Here is a 23353-nt window from a genome sequence, read left to right as displayed (position 1 = left end):
AAGGAGAGCACTCTCCCAGGTCAATCTGTGAAGACTGGGAAAGGTGTTTTTTCTTCCCTTTTTTTTTTTTTTTTTGGTTATTTCTTGGCTCCTGACATTCAAAGAAAGCTCTATCATAACACTAGCTGCATACAAGCATAAAGAACAGAATACTTTAGACTCTAAACTTCTGTGATAACACATTAGAATATCAAAATGCCCAGGCTTAAACAAAAGATATAAAACATACAAAGAAACAGGAAGTGATAGCCCAGGCAGAGGAGAAAATTAAAGCATTAGAAATCACCAAAGAAGAGCATTAGACGTGGGACATAACCAGACAAAAACTTTAAAAAAAAATGTTCTTAAATATGTTCAGAGAGTTAAAGGAAAACATGGACAAAGAACTAAAGGAAATCAGGAAAAAGATATATGCACACAAAATATCAGTAGACAGATGGAAATTATGAAAAGTGTTTGTCAGGAGGAGAGACACCCAAAGAGATGTAAACCCACTCCAATACAGGTGTCAGGATCACCAGCAAAAGCACGACTCACAGGCTATGATGGAAAGACATTTAATCAATCACATAAAGAAGAGACAGCTTCACTAGTGGGCATTGGTTCCCATAGCCAGTGGCTCTCAATTCATGGCCAGATTGAGCAGGGAGATGTATTATGCATAGCACCTTCTGTTGTGTTCATATGCTGCTGCTCCTTCCCCACCAAGGACAGACATGCCACTTGGATGTGAGTTGGACGTCGCAAAACATGCATACCAGAGTCAGACTGTCTCCAGTGAATGTTCACAAATGCTTAGGACAGTAGAGGAAGGAATGTACTGGCAGTCCTCTTATCTCCTTACGGGTCTGTGTTTTATCCTGCCAGACTGATGCACCTGGTCCTGAGCATAGAATATATTTTGAGGGCCCAGGGAAAGGTGGTAGGTCACGCTAGGACAGCTCTCTACCATGAAAAGGAGCCAAACGGAGCTGAAGACCATAGTAACAGAATTTAAAATTTCTTGATGGATTTAACAGCAGATTCAAGCTGGCAGAAAAAAGAATCAGTGAACTTGAAGATACTTGAAATCATCAAGTCTGAGGGGCAAAAGTCTGAAGAAAAGTGAACAGATCTGAGGAACCCGTGGGACATAAAGAGTACCAATATATGCATGGTGGGAATCCCAGAAGGAGAAGAAAACAGAAAGGGGCATAGAGAATATTGAAAGAAATAATGGTTGAAAACATCCCAAATTTAATAAAAGACATGCATATACACATCCAAGATGCTCAGTGAATTCTCAACAGGATAAACCCAAATAGACCCACACCATGATGCATTATAATCAAACTTTCAAAGAGATTATTGTGAAAACCACAAGAGAGAAGCAATGTAAAACATACAAGGAAGCGTCAATAAGATTAAGTGCTACTTTCTCATCAGAAACCATGGAGGCAGGACAGTTGGGGGAATGACATATATTTAAAGTGCTGCAAGGAAAAAATTAACCAACAGAGAATTCCATATCTGGCAAAACTTTCTTTCAAAAATGAGGGAGCGATTAAGGCATTCCTAAATAACCAAAAGCTGAGGGACTTCATCACCACTAGTCAACCCTACAAGAAATGCTAAAGAGAGTTCTGCAGGTTGAAAGGAAAGGACACTAGACAGTCAAAGCCAGATGAAGAAATAAGGATCTCCAGTGAGGATAGCAAAATAACATGGGTAAATATGTCACTACTATTGTATTTTTTTTGGTTTGTAACTCCCCTTTTAACTGCCTACAGAATCTAAAGTACAAATGCATGAAATGTAATGATAAATCAGTGGTTTGGGACTCAATGTATAAACATGCAATTTGTGACAAGAATTACATAAGGGTGGGGAACAGATTTTGTAGATAGTTTGTGTACACCACTGAAGTTAAGTTGGTATCTAAACAAATGAGAGTGTTACAGATTTAGGATGTTAAATGTAAGCCCTAAGGCAGCTACAAAGAAAATTTTGGAAAATATGCAAGCTTATAGAGACAGAAATGAGAGAACACGTTGCCAGGGGCAGAGGGCAGGGGTATGGGGAGTTATATATAAATGGTGTATAGGGTTTCTGTTTGGGAAGATGGGAAAGTTTTAGTAATGGAAGGTGGTAAGGGTACCACAACATTGTAAATGTGGTTAATCCCACTGAATGGTATGCTCTGTGGTTGAGATAGAAAAGTTTATGTCAAAAAATAATATGTGTGTGTGTGTGTGTGTGTGTGTGTGTGTGTGTATGTGTGTATTCCACAATTTAAGAAAGGAATGAGCAGCTAAAGAGATGGTGAAAACTAAATGCAATACATAATTCTGGACAGGATCTAATAATGGAGGAGAAAAGGCCCAACTAGACATTTTGGAGACATGAAAAACTTGGAATAAAGATTATGAGTTGTATGTAAATCAATGTTAAATTTCTTGAACTTGGTAACTGTACTTAAGGTGGTGACATAAGTAAATATCCTTGTCATTAGGAAATGTACATAGCAGTATTAAGTGTTCAGGGAATTGATGTATACAACCTAACTCAAGTAGTCGGAAAATGGATTGATAAATAGGTAGACAGACGGATGGATAGGTTGACAGACAGAATGGTATGGCAAATGTGGCAAAATATTAAAATTGGTGGATCTTGGTAACTGAGGAAGTAGGGGTATGTTGGAGTTCTCTGCATGGAGTTTATATTATTTTTATAACTGTCCTTTAAGTTTGAAAGTATCTCAAAATAAAAAGATTTTTAGAGAGTGGGTACTGAAAGGACATCTGAAACCCCACCAAAAAATTGTATGCTTGCAGCAGCAAAAATAATGCAAATAAATTTAGGGGTCAAATCCTACTCTGAGTTAAGAAGGAAAATAAAGACATTTATTAGCTTGGACTTTTTTTTTTTTTTTTTTAGTTTTTTTTTTTAGTTTTTTGTAGTTTAATTAAAATCAGGACAGGGATACATGAAACAAACAAAAATACTTTTCTGGTCATCAAATTTTGAGACTCAAAGCATCCCCCAACCACTGGAGATCCACCTTATGCTTGAGAGACATCAGCCATCACAAAAGATTTTCATTCTTTTGAACTACTCACATTTTGTAACAGAAAACATAACAAAGTTCCTCAGACATCTTTCCTCCCTTCTGTCTAAAATGTGTTCACAAACAGGCTATTTTCATAGTTCAAAAGAAAAGCAAACAGCTTTCTTCCTTAGCCAGTTGGCCTCTTACTCTCACCCTGGGATCTGATCTCTTAATGAGAGGGTTCAGGGTACCAAATTCAGCCAGAAATTCCCAGGACACCAGTGGCTACCTCACTGGTCTTTCCCGAGGGGAGTTACTCTCCCAAGATTATTCTGCCAGTCATCCATTCTTTTATTTCCTGTGTTGATAATCACATAAGCAACTCTTGAATCTCTGGGTATTCACTCCTCTTAATTATTCGGAAGACTTGCCACTTGTGTACTCTATCACAAGGTATTTGTTCAATTTATACAAAGCCTACCAAGTGCACCTGGAATCTCGCCTGGATATAGTTCAATCATTAGCACTTTAGACCCCAGTTTTACTATTTGTCTTAGAGCTCTGGAAACATTATGTTGACTCGGGAGTATCTCACACATCATAAGTAGATGAAAGAGAACGGTTAAAGTCCCCTCAAAAAGTTTATTTGCTAATGTTAAACAGGTTGGATTCAAAAACCTTAAGTTAAAAACAAATCTGTTGCATATTTATTGGGGAACAAAAACTCAAATATGTCAATTCCTTCTGGTTTAAAAGTTAAAAACTTTGCCTCAAATACTAAATCATTTCTTTCCACAATTATTTCTGGGGTAAAAACATTATGATGCCAAATTTTGTCTGAAAGCATTATTAGAGATTATTCCATTCTTTTAATGAGATTTTTTCTTTCTCCATTAGCAAATTTCAAGTCTGACATTTGAAGACCTTTAAAAAAGTATACCTTTAAATTAGTGATAACTATGTTTTAAAAAAATGAGATAACTTAGATATCATAGAGTCTGCAAAATATAAAGACCAGAACACTGTTAGTAACAATAACATAATAAAATATACCCTTAATTGAAAATTAAGAATAGAATAGCAGCATTTCAGGTCTCTTCAGAGACTGTAACTTCAAACATAGTGTCATCCCAGTTTACTTGTGAGAAATAATATCTGAGAAGAGATGAATTAATAAGGAAAATCTGTTTGACTATAGAACCCAAAGTTTCCTGATCCAAGCAAAACCATTAAGGAACTCCACACTTGAATTATATGATTCTGGACCTCAGTAGAACTGCTTTTACTGAATTGTCACAGTGAGAACTAGGTTGTGGCAAGAGAAGGGCTGAAAACTCCATGGTTCATGTGATCATGTGATAGATGCTGTGTTAAGACATTTAACTAGAAACAACATTATACAAATTTTTAAGCTAACATAAGCAAGGTAGATTCTCTTTATCAAATCTCTCTAATAAGTTCTGAGCTTAATTATATCATATAATGTACAGTGACTTCAAAGGGCAAGTCGTATGACCTCAACAGCAAAGTAATAATTTTTTTTTTTATTTAAAATTCATCACTGTTTCTATTATTTCAAAACACAAAGAAGAGAAGAATTCTCTGGAATCAAAACTGGACTTACATGAATTTCCACTCCTTCCCCATCCACACCCTTTCTCTCCAAGAATAATTAATTTATGGAGGGAATTGGGGAGGTGTGAGGAAGGTTTTATAGTGGCAATCAATTACCACATTTTCTTCCCCACTTCAAAACCATTGAATAAGATTGTTTCCTTGTTTTCTTTCACTCTTTTGCTCCTTTTTTCTTCTTCACCATCAATTTTCTTTCTTATTTATCCCTCTCTTTTCTTCTTTCTGCCCTCCTGTAATCCAGCCTCCTCTAATCAGACTTTGTGGTCCTAATGGTGTCATCATGAGCCAAGCTCAGCCCCTGTGTGGCATTTAAGACAACAAATTTCTAAACTGTCTTAATATGACGTGATGATTGAGAAGCAACCAGTGAAATTGCAAGATAGTATTAGAAAATTGTACGTACATGTTTCTACATGGGAATGTTAGAAAATTGTTAGTACGTAATAATATATATCTAACTGGTAACTAGCCCAAAAAGAGCATTGAGGCCACATGTCTCTGGAAGAGGGCCATGATCTGGTTCCTGCATCTTTTGATCATAATTTTCCTTGTTTGAGGAAGTAATCCAGTGACCAGAGTTGTCAAATGAAAATATTTTATGCTAGAGAAAAAAAAATGCAAGAAGAAGAAAGAGAATGTTCCACTCCTATCAGGAAACATATATTTAACTGTCTTGGTTCTTTGAAAGGTATTAGAAGGGCAAAAACCCTGCAAAATAGAATCATTCTAAAATATGTTTGCCTGAACCAGTTAGAAAGTTTTGTCTTATGCATTCCTTACTTAGTAGATCATGAAAAAGCCCACAATATTAAAAGATTCAGATTGAAGAATAAATCCCAGCAGAGCCCTGAGGGAAATTTTCTTTTCATAAAGGATTCTGATAAGTTTGTATACTTTTTTCTCATTAATATAGTAAACTAAAAAGAAATCATGAATTTACACACCAGATATTTCAGATAATCAGCTTGCAAATTATTATTTCCTATATATGCTTTTTCTTTTGAATATTTCTTTGTTCCTTTAGTTGCTGCCAAATGGAAGGAAGTGAAGCTCAGATCGAACTTGATTATTAGCCATTCTTATGAAACTGAATTGGGAGAAAGTTAAACAACACAGGCCATTATATGTAAATTTTACATTATATGTAAATTAAGTTGTGTGTTTTTAGAACTGCTGCCTTGTGCTATTATCTGTGGCATCCTATCATGGTATGTACCTTGAGGTAGGTAGAGTGAGAGATCACATGAGTGAAAGTGGGGATGGAGAAGAAGGTACAGATGACTTACAATGTAGAATTAAAAAGATTCACTTGCTAATTGAGGGTAAAGAAATAAATGAAATTAATTTTATCTGGTAGTTCTAATATCTAAAATAGGAAACATGAAGAAACAACAGGTTGAGCAAATTACTTAACTGCACATTGCCATTCAGTAGCGACACACCTAAATTCACGAAGCATTTTAGTTTGTACCTATAATATTGCAATCTCCTTATTATGTTTTATCCATTTTATATGTCTGTCCTCCTCAGTGGGCTTTAAGCAACTTGAGACATGGACTTCGCTTCATTCCTCCTTATGTCCTTGACACTTTGCACAGAACCTGTCACACAGGGCATTCAATAGTGTTTAGTGAATTTATGACTAAACATATGAATGTAAGATGCCAGCAGAACATAAAGGAAGAGGTATCTCATGGGCAGTTAGAAATACTGTTCTTAAATTTAAGGGGTGGAAGTTGTAAATTCAGATTAGCCAATCACTTGTTTAATTTCCTTTATTTAGTAAGCATATATATGGTACTTAATACATGTGAGGCACTATTTTAAATGCTTTACAGACCAATAATCATTTAATCCTCATAACAACCCCATGATCATGAAGTATGATCATGAACTATTATTCCATGTTCAGATAAGAAAGCTGAGGAAAAGAAAGGTTAAGTAATTTGCTCAAGGCCATAGACCTAATAAGAGGCAGAGCCAGGATTCCGTTCTAGGCAGTCTGGCCTCAGGGTTGTGCCGTTAACCGCGGTGCCAGGCATAGATAAAATAAAAACAACTGCTGTTCTTTGAACATCCACTTTTGCCAGTTACTGTGCTTTGGGTGCCTTCCATGGGATTACCACATCCTCACAAAAATCTCAAAGGCTAATAATGTTTCTATCTTACATGTAAAGCTCAGGGTTTCTCTCTCAGTAAAGGTCAAGTGTATGAAATAAATATCTTTCTTTTTTCAGCTTATTCTACCAGATTCCATGAAAGTATTGCCAGTGTACATGAATTGTTTGTTAAAAAATAGTGTGCTGCTCAGCAGACCGGAGATCCCAACAGATGAGCGGGCCTATCAGAGGCAGCTGGTCATGACCATGGGTGTGGCTGACTCCCAGCTCTTCTTCTACCCACTGCTTCTGCCAATAGTAAGCATGTCGCAGGTGCACGTTTCCTAGAAGAGTCTGGAAGGGGATCATATTTTATGCTTTTCCATATGCCATATCTGAAACATTTGTTCTTAAGAAATTTAAATTCATGAACACCTTCAAAGTGTGTGGGAATTAGAGCAGTTGCTTGTGTGCGTCAACATGTGCTCAGTATGGTGGGAAGAGGAAAATCAGGGGCTCCTAGTTCATGGAATTATTCGATGATTGCTTTTCTTGTCTCATTCCCAAATTGGTTATCTTCAATTGAGTAGGCAGATTGAAAAATTAGTAAGCAAGTTGAGTTGTTTCAAGAAATCTACTTTATAATATTAAAGGCAACTTACATATGTACAGGACTCTTGTGTATATGTTCATTTATCTATTTTTATAAAATGTATGACTGTCTAATTGTCACCACTTTTAACCAGAATGTCTGTGATTAGTCTTGCCCAAATGCCCTATACTATACAAGGGACCAACTAACCATCTTTGCCCTCAAGAAACTTACATGCTACTAATCTATTCTACTTATTTGAAGTCAGTCCTTAATGTGTGGATGTCCCTGCACTCTGTGACTTGGCTCTTTTCCCCTGAGACCTAACAGATTACAATTGAGGGAGGAGAGAAGAGGAAAAGCTGATCAGCTTATTTCTAATGCCTGTGTTCAAACTCTATACTTAGACTCTTACTTACAATACAATCACTGTTAAACTAGGTCAGAAATAAAAAGAGCTTTTAATTCTTTCAAACAATATGAATGTTGGATGTAAATTATTACAACTGATGGATTTTCAGTTAGATTTGGATTAACACAAGCCTGTAAACCAGAGAGGGAAATAAGCTCTAAGGAACAAGAATGTTACCACTCCACTAAAATTTTCTTGCCAAGGTCATCAGTGACCAACATGTTGCTGAATCCAATGGGTAGTTCTCATTCCTTTTCTTTTTGGACCTAACAACAGCATTTGACGCACTTGATTACTGCCTCTTGAAATACTGTTTTCGCTGGTTTCCCTCCTTCTATCTTTGGTAGTTTTTCCTGTTCTTGTTAGAATGCTCCAGGACTCAGTCCCTATGTAGCTCCTCTTTTCTACCTATACTCAATCCCTTGCCCGGGTGGGGGGTGGGGGGTATCTCATTTGTTCTTATGGCTTTAAACATTTATATTCTAATGACTCCCACATTCGTATCTCTAGTCTGCCTCTGCCCTAAACTCTGGATGTATTTGTCCCTGTGCCCTACTGAACATCTCTCCTTGGATGGGTATCTTAAACCAAGTCCCTGATCTTACCTCCTGAGCCAGCTTCTTCTGCAGTCTTCTCGGTCTCTATTTACCACCCCTCCATCCTTCCAGTTTTACAGGCCAAAACTCTTGCAGTCATCTTGACTTCTTTCTCTCATATACCACATCTCATCTGTCAGCAAACATGTCAGCTCTCCTTTCCAGAATATCCAGTCTGTCTGCTTCTCACCCCCTCCTCGGTCACCACCCAGATTTAAACATAATCATCTCTCCCCTAGACTCCTAACAAGTCTCCCTGCTCTCACCTTTTTCAGTCTGTTTTCAGCATAGAAGTTAGAGTGATGCTGTTAAAATATTGTCAACTCATGTCACTCCTCTGTTCAGAATACTACAGGATTTCCTATTTTAGTTAAAACCGAAGTTCCTACCACCTCTGCCCAACGTAATCTTTGCTACTGTTCCGTCCTTTGTGTCTGACTTCATCTTCTATTACTCTCTCCTTTTTCACTCTACCCCTCGCTGATCTTCAGACAGCCCAGGCAGGCTCTTGCCTCAAGACCTTTGTACTGGCTGTTCCCAACACCTGGATTGTTCTTCCCCCGGATATACCCAGGGCTCCTTCTCTCATCTCCTCGGGTCTTTCCTCAGAAGTTACCTTCTCAGCAAAACTCTCCTTGATGACCTGACTTAAAATTGAACCACCACCACCACTACCGGTATACCCTGTCCCACTCTCCTGTTTCACTTCTTTTCATAACACTTGACACCATCTAAAATTCTATATAATTTTACTTATTTCTTGTCTTTCTTTACCTCCCCCCCAAAAAACAGTAGCTGCACAAGGTAGGGACTATTGTTAATTACAATGCCTCTAAGATAGTTGGTACTCATTAGATACGTGATGGATGGATGGATGGATGGATGGGTGGATAGATGGAAGAACTGAAGGAAGGAAGGAAGGAAGAACAAATGAACAAAGGAATAAAGGAGTGGAAAGGAAAAGAAAAAAAATAGAGGGAGAGAAAAGGAAGAGAAGAAAGAAGGAATTTCTAACTCTCTAATCTTTGCCTACACAGCACGTGTTAGATGTTAAAAATGCAACATTACCTGCTGCTATTCGTTGCTCCGAGACCCGTCTTTCCGAAGAAGGAATATTCCTGTTGGCTAACGGTCTAAATATGTTCTTATGGTTGGGAGTAAGTAGCCCACCAGAACTGATTCAAGGAATATTTAATGTGCCATCTTTTGCTCATATCAACACAGATATGGTAAGTATTGGTTTTTTTTTTTCATTGTTTTTGGGGTAATATATGAAATTTAAATTCTTAAATGCTCTTTGTTAATGTACAACCGTATATTACAAAGAAGAAAAACAGTAAAGCATATAGCTCTATGTAAGAATGAGAATATTTCATGTTTGGTGAATACCAATATTTGTATAAAGTGTTATCAAGATACATCAGCATCTTGGAGGGAGGGGCATAATGATGTTTGTATAAAGAGTTATCAAAGAACCATAAACTTTAATATAAATTGCTAACATTTCATAATCTTTTACTCTGTGCCAATTCGTGTGCTCTGAATAGTTCAAATACACCATTTCATTTCATTCTTACAACAAATCAATGAGATGAATATTGTTATCAACATTTTACAGATCAGTCAATTGAGACTCAAGAGAAAAGTTCATTTGTGTAGTTAAGTGGCAGAGAGAGCTGAATTCAGGTCTGTCTCCAAAAGCATATCCTCCGGGCTCATTCCCGGTGCTGAACTGCATACTCAGAAGAATGTGCAGAAATCTTTCGTAGGTGTGCCACTAAAACTAAGTCAGATTAATGAGTTATAAATAATAAACCCACAAAAACAGATTAAACTCCCCTCTGTTGCAATCATAGCAAAAAGATTATGGATTTCAATGTGGAGGTGAATACAAGTGACTTTATTTTTAAAGTTTGTGAGGAGAAACCAGCAATTAATTCCAATTTGAAAGTCAACATTTATTGCAAACCTTATATGCAGACCATGATTGCATGAGCCTCATTACTATGAAGGTTATCGTCTTACTTTCCTTGGCAAGGGATTCCTGATGGGTCCATGTGTAGATCTTAGCAGATACAGATTCTGCCCTGAAGCCTCACGGTATATGGCAGATGTCTTAAGGCTAGCTGGATCCCCCAATTTCTGGTACAATTTAGAGATACATAAGCATCTTGCAGGAAGGGGCAGGATTGAAATTCAAGGCTACATAGATAGGTGGTCAGTTTAGATAGCTGCATATCCATTATGAATGTCAACAGTATATTATTAAAGGAGTTAAAAAATTATAAAAGCAACTATATTCCATTCAGAGTCGAGCTTTAAGATTAAGAGACTAGAAATTAAGGTATGATTAGAAATGCAATTTTAAACAAACAAACAAAAAAGTTAAATTGACATTCAGTGTGCAAAGAACTATGAGTCTGATGAATGTTTTCGTAAAATTTAAGGAAGCCTCCTCTTATATCACAGTGTATTGATTGACATAGTAAATCCTAAGTACATATTTTCTGAATGGAATATATATTTGAAATAGCCAAAGTCTCTACTACAAAGCAGCAGTTTGGTAGGTTTGTGCTTATATCAGTATATCTCTTTTCAACCTTTTTCAAAAGTAAAACAAAAGAAAAAAACAAGTGTTGACTATTTCGTAAATTTGGGAGGCACTTGGCATTTAAAACATGTACATGGAGTATACTTATTTTATTTATTGAATAAATAATCTGCCTTAATGTCAGAGAATGTACTTAGGAAATGGAATATGAAAATTTATGATGTATTTCCTATTTTTCTTACAAATTCTATGAAAAATATGGGCTATAGTCTTTTCCTGAGAGTTTTGGGATCATGATGAGACATTCTGACTCACCTTTTCTGTAGCTAATTCACAGCTTATATATGAGCTCTTAGCTTCTTCTTGCTGAGAAGTAAGCATTGGCATTTTACTCTGCTTTATGGAAGAACTCTGAGTCCTGATGCTTCCCATGCCCTGGAGGGCCTGCGCATTTAGATTGTTATCTTTCATAGATCTTTAACCTGGTTTCAGTGAAATCAGAGGCCACATTCTCTTTGAGAATCCAGTATATGGAGATTTTTGTTTTAAAGTTGGACCCAATTGCATTTCAAAATGTAATAATGCCTTAATTCTCTGCAGCCCATCCACTTAGGCAATGAAGTATATTGTTTTTTCTCACAACAAAGCCTTGAAACATCCATTTTGAACAGGGATTAAACCTTCATGGTGAATGACCCAAAGACATCCTTTGAGTAAATTGTGTCATTTCAGTGATGTACATGTGTCAAATTCCACAGAAAGATTTTTGTTTTCAAAAGACAGAGATAATTAGTTCATTGATGGACATTTATCCCAATAAGAATTCATAATTTTTAGTCCATTTTTTCACATTTTTGGTTTTCAGGTGTATTAGGGTTCTCTAGGGAAACAGAACCAACAGGAGATATCTGTAAATATGAGATTTTATAAAAGCATTTCATGCAACTTGTTTTAGTTTGCTAATGCTGCTGAATGCAAAACACCAGAGATGGATTGGCTTTTATATAAAGGGGGTTTATTTGGCTACACAGTTACAGTCTTAAGGCCATGAGGTGTCCAAGGTAACACATCAGTAATAGGGTACCTTCACTGGAGGATGGCCAATGGCGTCCAGAAAACCTCTGTTAGCTGGGAAGGCACGTGGCTGGCGTCTGCTCCAAAGTTCTGGTTTCAAAATGGCTTTCTCCCAGGACGTTCCTCTCTAGCAAGCTTGCTCCTCTTCAAAACATCATTCACAGCTGCACTGAGTTCCTTCTCTTTGAGGTAGCTCATTTATATGGCTCCACTGATCAAGACCCACCCTGAATGGGTGGGGCCATGCCTCCATGGGAATATCTCATCAGAGTCATCACCCACAGCTGGGTGGGGCACATTCCAAGCAAATCTAATCAGAACCAAAACGTCTGCCCCACAAGACTACATCAAAGATAATGGCATTTGGGGGACACAATACATTCAAACTGGCACACAGCTGTAGCATTGCACAGGTCCAAATTCTGTAGGGCAGGCAGCAAGCTGGCAACTCTGATGAAGATCTTCAGTAAACTCCCCAGGAAAGGCTGGCTGGCTGATGAAGAAATGAAAGTTCTCTCTTCTCCCTTAAAAGTCTTCAACTGACTGGATTAAATCCAGCTGACTGTATCCTTTCATTGTAGAAGATACTCCCTTAATTGATTGCCGATGTAATCAGCCACAGATACAATCAAGTGACTGATGATTTAATAAACCAGCCTTCTGGTTTATTAACCAGCCACGAAATATCCTTGCAGTAATGGTTAAGCCAGTGTTTGCTTCACCAGACAATTGGGCACCATCGCCTGGCCAAGTTGACACATGAACCTAACCATCACATCAGGTAAATGAACTAAGCCAGTAGTCAAGTACATGGTTTTAAAAAGATATATTTTTTTAAACATTCTAATAATGTCATATTGATGCTTCTAGCTAAATGTTACAAGTTGTACTGTAACTTAAACTTAGGTTTTTTTAAATGCAGACCTTACTGCCTGAGGTGGGAAGCCCATACTCTGAAAAACTCAGAATGATAATGACTATTATTCAGCAGAAGAGGCCGTATTCAGTGAAGGTAAGAATGAGATTTTGTTTTTTCCTTTCTTCGAAGTGTTTTATTTCATTAAAGGCTTTTTAAATGCATGGCCTATATTTGGGAGGTTCTTTTTTATTATTATTAATTTAATTTACACACACTCATATTTAAAACTTATATTTAAAAACTTATATTTAAAAAAGATACCATCACCATAGCCACCAAAATAAAATGTACATATAGGTATAGAGAAACACACAAATTTAAGATATCTTCTCAATTACGGACACTGAAGTATAATTGTTAAAAATACATCTTTTTCCCCATATAGCTTTTTTTTAATGCAGAACATGCAAATACAGATTTGTTCTGGTGGTAGTTCACTGATTTTTTTAAAACTATTTTTATTAGTAGCATTTTTTTAATTAGAGCAGTTGTAGGTTTACAGAAAAGTCATGTAAAAAATACGTTCCCATATACCCCCCTATTACTGACACTTTTGCATTAGTGTGGTACCTTTGTTACAATTGTTGAAAGAATATTAAAATGTTACTGTTAACTATAGTCCATAGTTTACATTTGGTGCATTTGTTCCCCATATACCACATTATTATTAACACCTTGTAATAGTGTAATACATTTGTTATAATTCATAAATGAACATTCTTATATTTGTACTATTAGTCACAATCCCCCACAGGGTTCACTGTGTTATATAGTACCATGATTTATTTCTCACTTTCCTTCTAGTAACATACACAGCCCAAAATTTCCCCTTTCAACCACATTCGCCAACATAATTCAGTGCTATTAATTATACTTACAACAAGGTGCTGGTGTCACCACTGTCCATTTCCAAAAATTTGCAATCAACCTAAATAGAAATTCTGCATAAATTAAGCATCAGCTACCTTTTCTCTACCCCCATTGTATTCCCTGAAACCCGTATTCTAGATTCTGACTCTACGAATTTGCTTATTATAAATAGTTCTATATCAGTGAGAGCACACTATATTTGTCCTTTTGTGTCTGGCTTATTTCACTCAACATAACATCCTCAGGTTTCATCCATGTTGTCACATGCATCAGGACTTCATTTCTTCTTACAGTTGAATAATATTCCATAGTATGTATATAACACATTTTATCAGTCGATCAGTTGATGGACATTTGGGTTGCTTCCATATTTTGGCAATTGTGACTAATGCTGCTATGCACATCGATTTGCAAATATCTTGTTTGTGTCCATGCTTTCAGATCTTCTGGGTATATCCCAAGTAGCAGAATTTCTGGGTTATAAGGCCACTCTATACTTAGCTTCCTGAGGAACCACCAAACTGTCCTTCAGAGCACCTGTACCATTTTACATTTCCACCAGCAGTGAATATGTGTTCCAACTTCTCCACATCCTCTCCAACACTTGTAGTTTCCTGTTTATTTAACAGCAGCCATTCTAACAGGTGTGAGATGATATCTCATTGTGCTTTTGATTTGCCTTTCCCTAAAAGCTAGTGAAGCTGAGCATCTTTTCAAGTGCTTTTTAGTCATCTGTATTTCATCTTCAGAAAAATATCCTTTCATGTCTGTTCTAGTTTGCTAATGCTGCTGGAATGCAAAACACCAAAAATGGATTGGCTTTCATAAAGGGGGGGTTTATTTGGTTGCAGAGCTACAGTCTTAAGGCCATAAAGTGTCCAAGGTAATGCATCAACAATCAGGTACCTTCGCTGGAGGATGGCCAGTGGTGTCCGGAAAACCTCTGTTAGCTGGGAAGGCACGTGGATGGTATCTGTTCCAAAGTTCTGGTTTCAAAATGGCTTTCTCCTGGGACGCCCCTCTCTAGGCTGCAGTTCTTCAAAAATGTCACTCTTAGTTGCACTTGGAGTATTTGTCCTCTCTTAGCTTCTCTGGAGCAAGAGTCTGCTTTCAACGGCCATCTTCAAACTCTTTGTCTCATCCGCAGCTCCTGTGCTTTCTTCAAAGTGTCCCTCTTGGCTGTACTAGCTTGCTCCTTCTGTCTGATCTTATATAGTGCTCCAGTAATTTAATTCAGACCCACCCTGAATGGGCAGGCCAACACCTCCATGGAATTATCCAGTCAGAGTCATCACCCACAGTTGAGTGGGGCACATCTCCATGGAAACACTCAAAGAATTACAATCTAATTAGCACTGATAGGTCTGCCCACAGAAGATTACATCAAAGATAATGGTGTTTGGGGGGACATAATACATTCAAACTGGCACAATGTCTTTTGCCCATTTTTTAGTTAGGTTTGTCTTTTTATTGTTGAGTTGTAGGATCTTTATATATTCTGGCTTTCAAATCCTTATCAGATATGTGGTTTCCAAATATTTCTCCCATTGAGTCGGTTGCCCTTTCACCTTTTGACAAAGTCCTTTGAAGCACTGAAGTATTGCATTTTTGAAGAGTTCCCATTTATCTATTTTTTTCTCTCATTGCTTGTGCTTTGGGTATCAAGTCTAAGAAACTACCATCTATCACCTATCATCTTGCAGATATTTCCCTACATTTTCTTCTAGGAGTTTTATGATACTGGCTCTTATATTTCGGTTTGATGCATTTTGAGTTAATTTTAGAATAGGATGTGAGATTGGGGTCCTCTTTCATTCTTTTGGTTATGGATATCCGGTACTCCCAGTACCACTTATTGCGGAGACTGTTCTGTCCCAGTTGAGTGGACCTGGGAGCCTTATCAAAACTCAATTGACCAATCTCGACAGGTGAACTCACTGCCCTCCCCACTATGTGGGACCCGACTCCCAGGGTTGTAAATCTCCCTGGCAATGCAGAATATGACTCCCGGGGATGAATGTGGACCTGGCATCGTGGGACTGAGAGTACCTTCTTGACCAAAAGGGGGATGCAAAATGAGACGAAATAGTTTCAGTGGCTGAGAGATTTCAAATGGAGTCGAGAGGTCACTCTGGTGAACATTCTTATGCACTATATAGATAACATGTCTTAGGTTTTAATGTGTTGGAATAGCTAGAAGTAAATACCTGAAACTACCAAACTCCAACCCAGCAGTCTGGACTCCTGAAGACAATTATACAATAATGTAGATTACAAGGGGTGACAGTGTGATTGTGAAGACCTTGTGGCTCACACACCCTTTATCTAGTGTATGGATGAGTAGAAAAATGGGGATAAAAACTAAAGGACAAATAGGGTGGGATGGGGGGGATGATTTGGGTGTTCTTTTTTCACTTTTATTTTGTATTCTTTTTCTGGTTCTTTCTGATGTAAGGAAAATGTTCAGAGATAGATTGTGGTGATGAACGCATAACTATGTTATCATACTGTGGACAGTGGATTGTATACCATGGATGATTGTATGGTGTGTGAATGTATTTCAGTAAAACTGAATTTAATTAAAAAAAATAATAATTGGCCAAAGATATGAGGGTCTATTTCTGGAGCTCAGTTGAATTCCATCAATCAATATGTCTATTTTTATGCCAGTACTGTGCTGTTTCAACCACTGTGGCTTTATAATATCGTTAAAGTCAGGAAGCATGATACCTCCACTTCATTCTTTTTCAAGATGCTTGTGGCTGTTCAGGGCACCTTACCCTTCCAAATAAGTTTGTTAATCGGCTTTTCCATTTCTGCAAAGTAGGCTGTTGGAATTTTGATAGGGATTGCGTTGAAACTGTAAATCAATTTGGGTAGAATTGATATCTTAATGATATTTAGTCTTCTAATCCATGAACACAGAATGTCCTTCCATTTATTTAGGTCTTCTTTGATTTCTTTTAGCAATGTTTTGTCATTTTCTGTATATAGCCTTGGTTAAATTTATTCCTAGATATTTGATTTTTTTAGTTTCTATTGTAAATGGAATATTTTTCCTGATGTCCTCCTCAGATTGTTCATTACTAGTGTATAGAAGAAACACTACTGATTTTTGTCTGTTGATCTTGTATCCTGCCACTTTGCTGAACTTGTTTACTAGCTCTAGTAGCTCTATTGTAGATTTTTTGGAGACTTTATAAATATAGGATCATGTCATCTGCAAATAGTGAAAGTTTTACTTCTTCCTTTCCAGTGGATGCTTTTTATTTCTTGTCTAATTGCTCTAGTTAGAACTTCCAGAACAATGCTGAATGACAGTGGTGACAGTGGGCATCTTTGTCTTGTTCCAGATCTTAGAGGGAGAATGTTCAGAGTTTCACCATTGAGTACGATGTTTGCTGTGGGTTTTTCATATATGACCTTTATCATGTTGAGGAACTTTCCTTCTATTCCTATCGTTTGAAGTGTTTTTATCAAGAAAGATTGCTGGATTTTGTCAAATCCCTTTTCTGCATCAATTGAGATGATCATGTGGTTTTTCCTCTTCATTTTGTTAATATGGTGAATTACGTTAATTGATTTTCTTGTGTTGAACCACCCTTGCATACCTGGGATAAAACCCACTTGATCATGGTGTATAATTCTGTTAATGGGCTGTTGGATTTGATATGCAAACATTTTGTTAAGGATTTTTGTATCTATTTTCATTAGAGAAATTGGTGTGTAATTTTCCTTCCTTGTAGTATCTTTATAAGGCTTTGGTAATAGGGTGATGTTGACTTCATAGAGTGAGTTAGGTAGTGTTCTCTCCTCTTCAAATTTTTGGAGGAGCTTGAACAGAACTGGTATTAATTCTTGGAATGATTGGTAGAATTCATCTGTGAAGCCATCTGATCCTGGGCTTTTCTTTGTTGGGAGGCTTTTGATGACTGATTTAATTTCTTTACTTGTAATTGGTATGTTGAGGTCTTCTATTTCTTCTGAAGTCAGTGTAAGTTGTTAGTGTTTCTAGGAATTTGTCCATTTCATCTAAGTTGTCTAATTTGTTGGCATAGTATCCTCTTATGATTCTTTTATCATTTTTATTTCTGTGTAGTCAGTAGTAATATCCCCCCTCTCATTTCTGATTTTACTTATTTGCATCTTCTCTCTTTTTGTCAGTCTAAGTTATTGGGTCAGGGGAAGGTTAAAGCCTATCAGCCTATGGCCCAGGCCAAAATATAATAAAGAAAAAAAGCAAGCTGTGGTGACACAGGTAGTATTCTTGATAACTTAAAAGCTTATAAAGCAAAAGTAGGGAGGGCCTCCTACCTACAAATAAATGGACCAGCTCAGTTATAGTCAGTAGGGCTGGTGAACTGCTGCCCTTCCCCCATGCAGCCTCTGCTGGTGGTTTTACCAGAAATTAGAGGGGATGCTTTGGCTCCTCTTAATTATACATGAAGCATTTTTGTTTTCCATGTGAGGCTCAAATAACCCCAATCATGGCCCAATAAATAAAACTCTGACCAATCAGATCATCTACTTCACCTTCCTCAAACAAGAATAAGGGGGTGTATAGAAGGGCTCAAAATACATGTGACAAAACGTCCCCCTTCTGGGCTTCTTCCCCATGGGTCTCTTCCCCCTAGAGCAGCACTGTCCAATAATATGAGTCACGTGTATAATTTTACATTTTCTAGTAGCCATATAGAAAAAGTAAAATATTCATTTTAATAGTATATTTTATTTAACCCAATATATCCAAAATATTATTTCTACATAATCAGTATAAACAATTATTGAGATTTTTTTTTATATTTTCTTTTTCATACTAAGTTTTAGAAACCCATTGTGTATTTTACATTTACAACAGATCTCAATTCAACTAGCCACATTTCACGTGCTCAGTAGCCACATGTGGCTGGTGGCTACAGTACTGGGCAGCACAACCTTAGAAAATCGCTTTCCTCCTTATGCATTCTGCTTCTGTAATGTCTCAAATCTACTCCCTTATTCCACTTCCAGTGCGCTAATTCAGATCCTGTTCATCTCCCACCTAAACAATTTCAATAGCTCCCTATCTGGTTTCCCTCATCTCGCTAATGTATTGTAGGTACTGCTGCCAGCTAATTCTCCCTTTTCATTCTTCCACACCTTCACTAGATGGCATTTCCTACTATCTGAGTTTGCCAGGCTGCTAACCACACATGGCTTGACTTAAATGGCAAGAAATTATTGGCTCATGGCTTCAGAGGCTAGAAGTCCAAAATCAAGATCTTGACAGGCTAGCTTTCTCCAGAAGTCTGTAGCATTCTTGTGCTGGCTTTCCACAATCCTTGGGGTTCCTTGTCTTACATGTCTGCCTCCCTTCACTAGTGATCTCTGTCTACACACACACACACACACACACACACCCTCTCTCTCTCTGTCTCTTCAGGTTTCTGCTGACTTCCAGCTTCTGGCTTCTCTCTGGCCTTCTCTGACTTCTGGCTTCTGTGTCCTTCTCTTTCTAACGTCTCCAGTAATAAGGTTTAAGACCTACACTGATTCAGTTTACCACACCTTAATTAAAAATAACATCTTCAAGAGGTCCTCTTTACAAATGGTTTCACACCCACAAGAATGCAGATGAAGATTAAGAACGTGTCTATGTTGGGGTACATGATTCAAGTCTACCACACCTACCAAAGCCTAAACTCATTATTATGGTGATTTTTCCCTAACTTTCTACTACATTTTAGAAACACTAGCTAATAATATACCTGCCATATCTGTGTCTTTGGTCCATGGTATTCCCATATGGAATGTTCTCACACCAACCCCCTAATCCTTATGGAAATCCTACCTCTTCTCTGAGGCTCAGGTGATAGTCTACTGTTGGGAAGCCTTTACCTTGGCACTTTGCTTATGTTTTATTTTTGCCACTTACACCTGTATGTCATAGGCTCTGTGGTTTAGGGGGGTCATCCTCCATGGCCTCACACATAGTGGACAGTCTATATTTGGTGAAATGAAGCATACAAAATTAAGTAATTCAGAAACTTTTATAACCAGATATCTTCTTGGTTTTCTCCCCACCCCCAGCTTACAATAGTAAAGCAGCGAGAGCAGCCAGAAATGGTTTTCCGTCAATTCCTGGTAGAAGACAAAGGACTTTACGGAGGATCCTCATATGTGGATTTCCTTTGTTGTGTTCACAAGGAGATTTGTCAGCTGCTTAATTAACTGAATTTTCTCTGTTGTTGATGTTGCATTTCTGAGGAGATAATCTCCTTCTTGGTGCCTAATTCCCTAGCTGATAACAAATTAGTTTTGATTTCTTGTTCATTTTCAGAATAGCTTTCCAAGATGGCATTTAGAACTTCAGCTTTGGTGCTCAGGAATAAAGCCAGTGAAGGTACAGTTGTATCTTAAAGGGAACAGTCTATTTCTGATTGTACAATTTTTAACTTTAAAAACTGATACAGTTTGCATTTCATGAAAGATATAGTTTACAGAACTGTAAACATTCTCAATTTTCTTTATGCTAGACCTATAAATTATTTTTCAAAGTGTATAGATTTTGGGTAAAAATTGTTTTGGTTCCTCTCCTGTTTGCAGTGAGAGAAAAAAAAACTTAATTTTTACATTATACGTAATTTTTTTAAACCATGTAATGCCATCAAACATATTTTTCAACTTAAGGTTTGCATAGCAGACTTTTAATAACCTTGGAATCTATCTGGTGGAACAATTTGTGTTCTGCATTTTTTCTTAATTATATGTTGTGTATGTTAAAATTTTTTCAGTTGTTTTGTCTATGTAACTGTCTTTATCAATATTCTTAATGGTTCTTTGTACAATTTTGAAGGTTTCTACCTGTATATAATGGATCTTAACCAGTATCAATAAATCACTTCGTCTACTCTTAGCAGATACTCACTTTTTATGTATTCTCAGATTTCAAAAAAAAAAAAACAAAAAGAGTAATACTCAAAATGTCTTGGGAAAAAGTTGTTTGGATGGGATCACTAAGAACATATCAGGAAAACTGAATTCTTTCTTTTTTTGAGGATTGGGGAGTGTTAGGTAGTAAGTAAATCAAGGAAATATCAGGGACAATATAGTTGAGAAAAGCATTTAAAAATTTCTCTTATGTCCTTGTGGGCAAGAGAAATAGAAACAGGCTACCCGAGCTCATCAAATGGCTGTTATTAATGGATATAAACCTAGGAGAGTTGTTTTGAGTGGTGTGACACAGGCACCTGTCCTGTATCTGGCCAGTTTTGGGGCAAAATAATCAACTTTGTTATTAATGATTTGACTTGGATAAAGAATATTTATAATTGCTAAAGTATCTTGAATACATACAGTGTCCCAGAAACTGCACTAAGTGTTCCTGTGAACATTACCACATTCCTCGCAGCAACTCTTAATCCTATTATCTGTCCTATTTTACACATGAAGAAATGGGCTTGAAGTGATTCAGTACCTTGTCTGTGATTATATGACTAGTAAAGTTTATTTATTAAATTAGTAGATTTCACGGCTGAGTAGAATAACAGATACACTGACAGGATTCAGATCCCCCCACATGTTAGCCAACTGGAATGAAGTTTCAGACTGACTTGGAGGAGTTTAACAAGAAGAAATGTTAAGATTCTAGACTTGTGTCCAAAACATAAAGGCACACACAGGAGTGGGGGAGATGCTTCTTGGAAACAACAGATAGTAAACATGACCTTAGGGAGTTTGTCAATATGAATCAGTAGTGGGATAAAAGCAAATGTGCTCTCCAGCTGCTTTATATCAAGGACAGCATGTCAGGTGAGTATAGCAATGGTCCCACTTTGCTCAAAGGAGAGGCCACACCCAGATGCATGCTCATGATAGGCACTGTGCTCTATGTGGAATAGAGGCACACAGCACATTCCTTTATTCACTTGAAGACAGTTTAATGATTTGTTCCATGTTCCCTAGGGTATAGCACCAGAATCAATAACCAGAAGTGACAAAGTGCTGCTCAGTAGAAAGAATTTTCTAATTAGGTGTTCAAACATAGACTGTGTCATTCTGGGAGGTAGTACATTCTCTTCAACAAATATTTCTTGCACACCATCTATGTACCAGGCACTGTGATCTCTACTCGGAAGCTAGACAATGAAGAGCGGCACAAACAAGATCCCTGCCATCTCCACATGACAATGAAGTTTCCTAAGTGCCATGAAATACCATAATGAGCATATAATGGGGATATATCTGACCTTGTCTAGTTGGGGACAGGGTATAGTCAGTAAAGATTCCCCAAAGGAAGTTATATTGAAGCTCAGACCTGAAAAAATGAGTATGCACTGGGCAAGTAACTGGGAGTATTGGTAAATATTCCAGAAGAGGGGAAAATGTCCGTGAAGGCCCAGAGTGGGAGAGAACATGTATTACCTTTTCAATAAACTAAAGAACTTAAACTTGGCTGGAACTTACTGATGAGAGATAATGTGGCCAAAGATAAAGCTGGATGAGGTGGATAAAGTGAGTCCTGGTCAAGGAGGAGTTTGGACTTAATCCTAATGACAAAGTGAAGACATTCAAAGGGATTTAAGCACCAAAGTGACTCTTCAGAAAGATCACATTGGAATTTTAAGGTGGCAGAACTGGAAGCAGAGTTTATTTAGGAGGTTGTCCGGTAATCCATCCTAGTTCATGTTAGCATGAACTATGGGGAGGTTGGGGGAGGGGTGTCAGATAAAGCTAGTGAGAGAGAAGATAGTGTCAGAAAATGAAAATGACTCTCAAGTTTCTGCTTTGGGCAACTGAGTAGACGGTGAGGCCATTCCCAAAAGGAGGGAACACAGGGTAGGAGTAGATTGTGTGTGTGTGTGTGTGTGTGTGTGTGTGTGCGCGCCCGTGTGTGTGCGTGCACTCGCACTTATACGTATGTAAGGGGAAGAAGGGGAGGTTAGAGTCCAAATGTGTACATGTTGAGGTGGATTGCAATATATCAAAGTGAAATAATCTATAGCACCTAAAAATAGGGATCTGTGACTCTGGAGAGTTTTGAGCTGGAGATTTGAAAGCCGTTTACATACAGAGAAATAGAAGTCACAGAAGTGAATGAAATAACCTAGGGTGACTTTGTAGAGTGAGAAAGCAGCAGATCCTGGAGGCACACAGTAAAATGGAAACCTGTAAAGGAGGCTGACAAGGAAGGGACTGAGAGGGAAGAACCAAAACTTGGCTTGTCACAAAGCCAAGGGAAAAGGGATCATAGAAAGAGTCAGCCAAGTTAGTTTTCCAAGTTAAAGACTAAATGTATGTTGGGTTTAGTGAGAAGATTATGAGTGACTTTGGCAAAAGCAATTTCTCTGGATAAATAAGAATGAACACTAGATTGAAATAGTCTGAGAAAGAAGAGATAAAGTGGAGGCAATTCAAGAAGAGGATGAGAAGGTTACAAGTGGAGGAGAGGATTTTTTTGTTTTGTTTTTTGCTTTTTTTTTCAGTCTTAAGTTAGGCAGGGATTTGACACTTAAATGCTGATGGAAAGAAGCCAGCATAATATGTAAAAAATAGAAAATAGTGGGAGTACTGAAGTCAAAATAATGCTGGAGATTGA

At 37.5% G+C, this 23353-nt stretch overlaps 1 protein-coding gene across 2 annotated transcripts in view; it reads left to right on the top strand.

Moving 5' to 3' along the window:
* The window catches only part of SEC24D (SEC24 homolog D, COPII coat complex component), a 113804-nt gene extending 93123 nt beyond the window's left edge, over positions 1–20681 (top strand). The window contains exons 20-23 of one of the 2 annotated variants that reach the window (XM_037830552.1): positions 6901–7080; positions 9400–9591; positions 12910–12999; positions 19846–20681. In XM_037830552.1, the coding sequence (XP_037686480.1) occupies positions 6901–7080; positions 9400–9591; positions 12910–12999; positions 19846–19986 (603 nt within the window). In that variant the 3' untranslated portion in view covers positions 19987–20681. The remainder of the gene's footprint in view (positions 1–6900; positions 7081–9399; positions 9592–12909; positions 13000–19845) is intronic. The other variant, XM_037830553.1, reaches the window with a different exon arrangement.
* The last annotated feature ends 2672 nt before the right edge of the window (positions 20682–23353 follow it).

The sequence above is a fragment of the Choloepus didactylus genome, chromosome 3, assembly GCF_015220235.1.
Source record: "Choloepus didactylus isolate mChoDid1 chromosome 3, mChoDid1.pri, whole genome shotgun sequence".
NCBI lineage: Eukaryota > Metazoa > Chordata > Mammalia > Pilosa > Megalonychidae > Choloepus > Choloepus didactylus.
The sequence above is the reverse complement of the archived record's forward strand: the minus strand, read 5'-3'. Positions and strand labels throughout refer to the sequence as shown.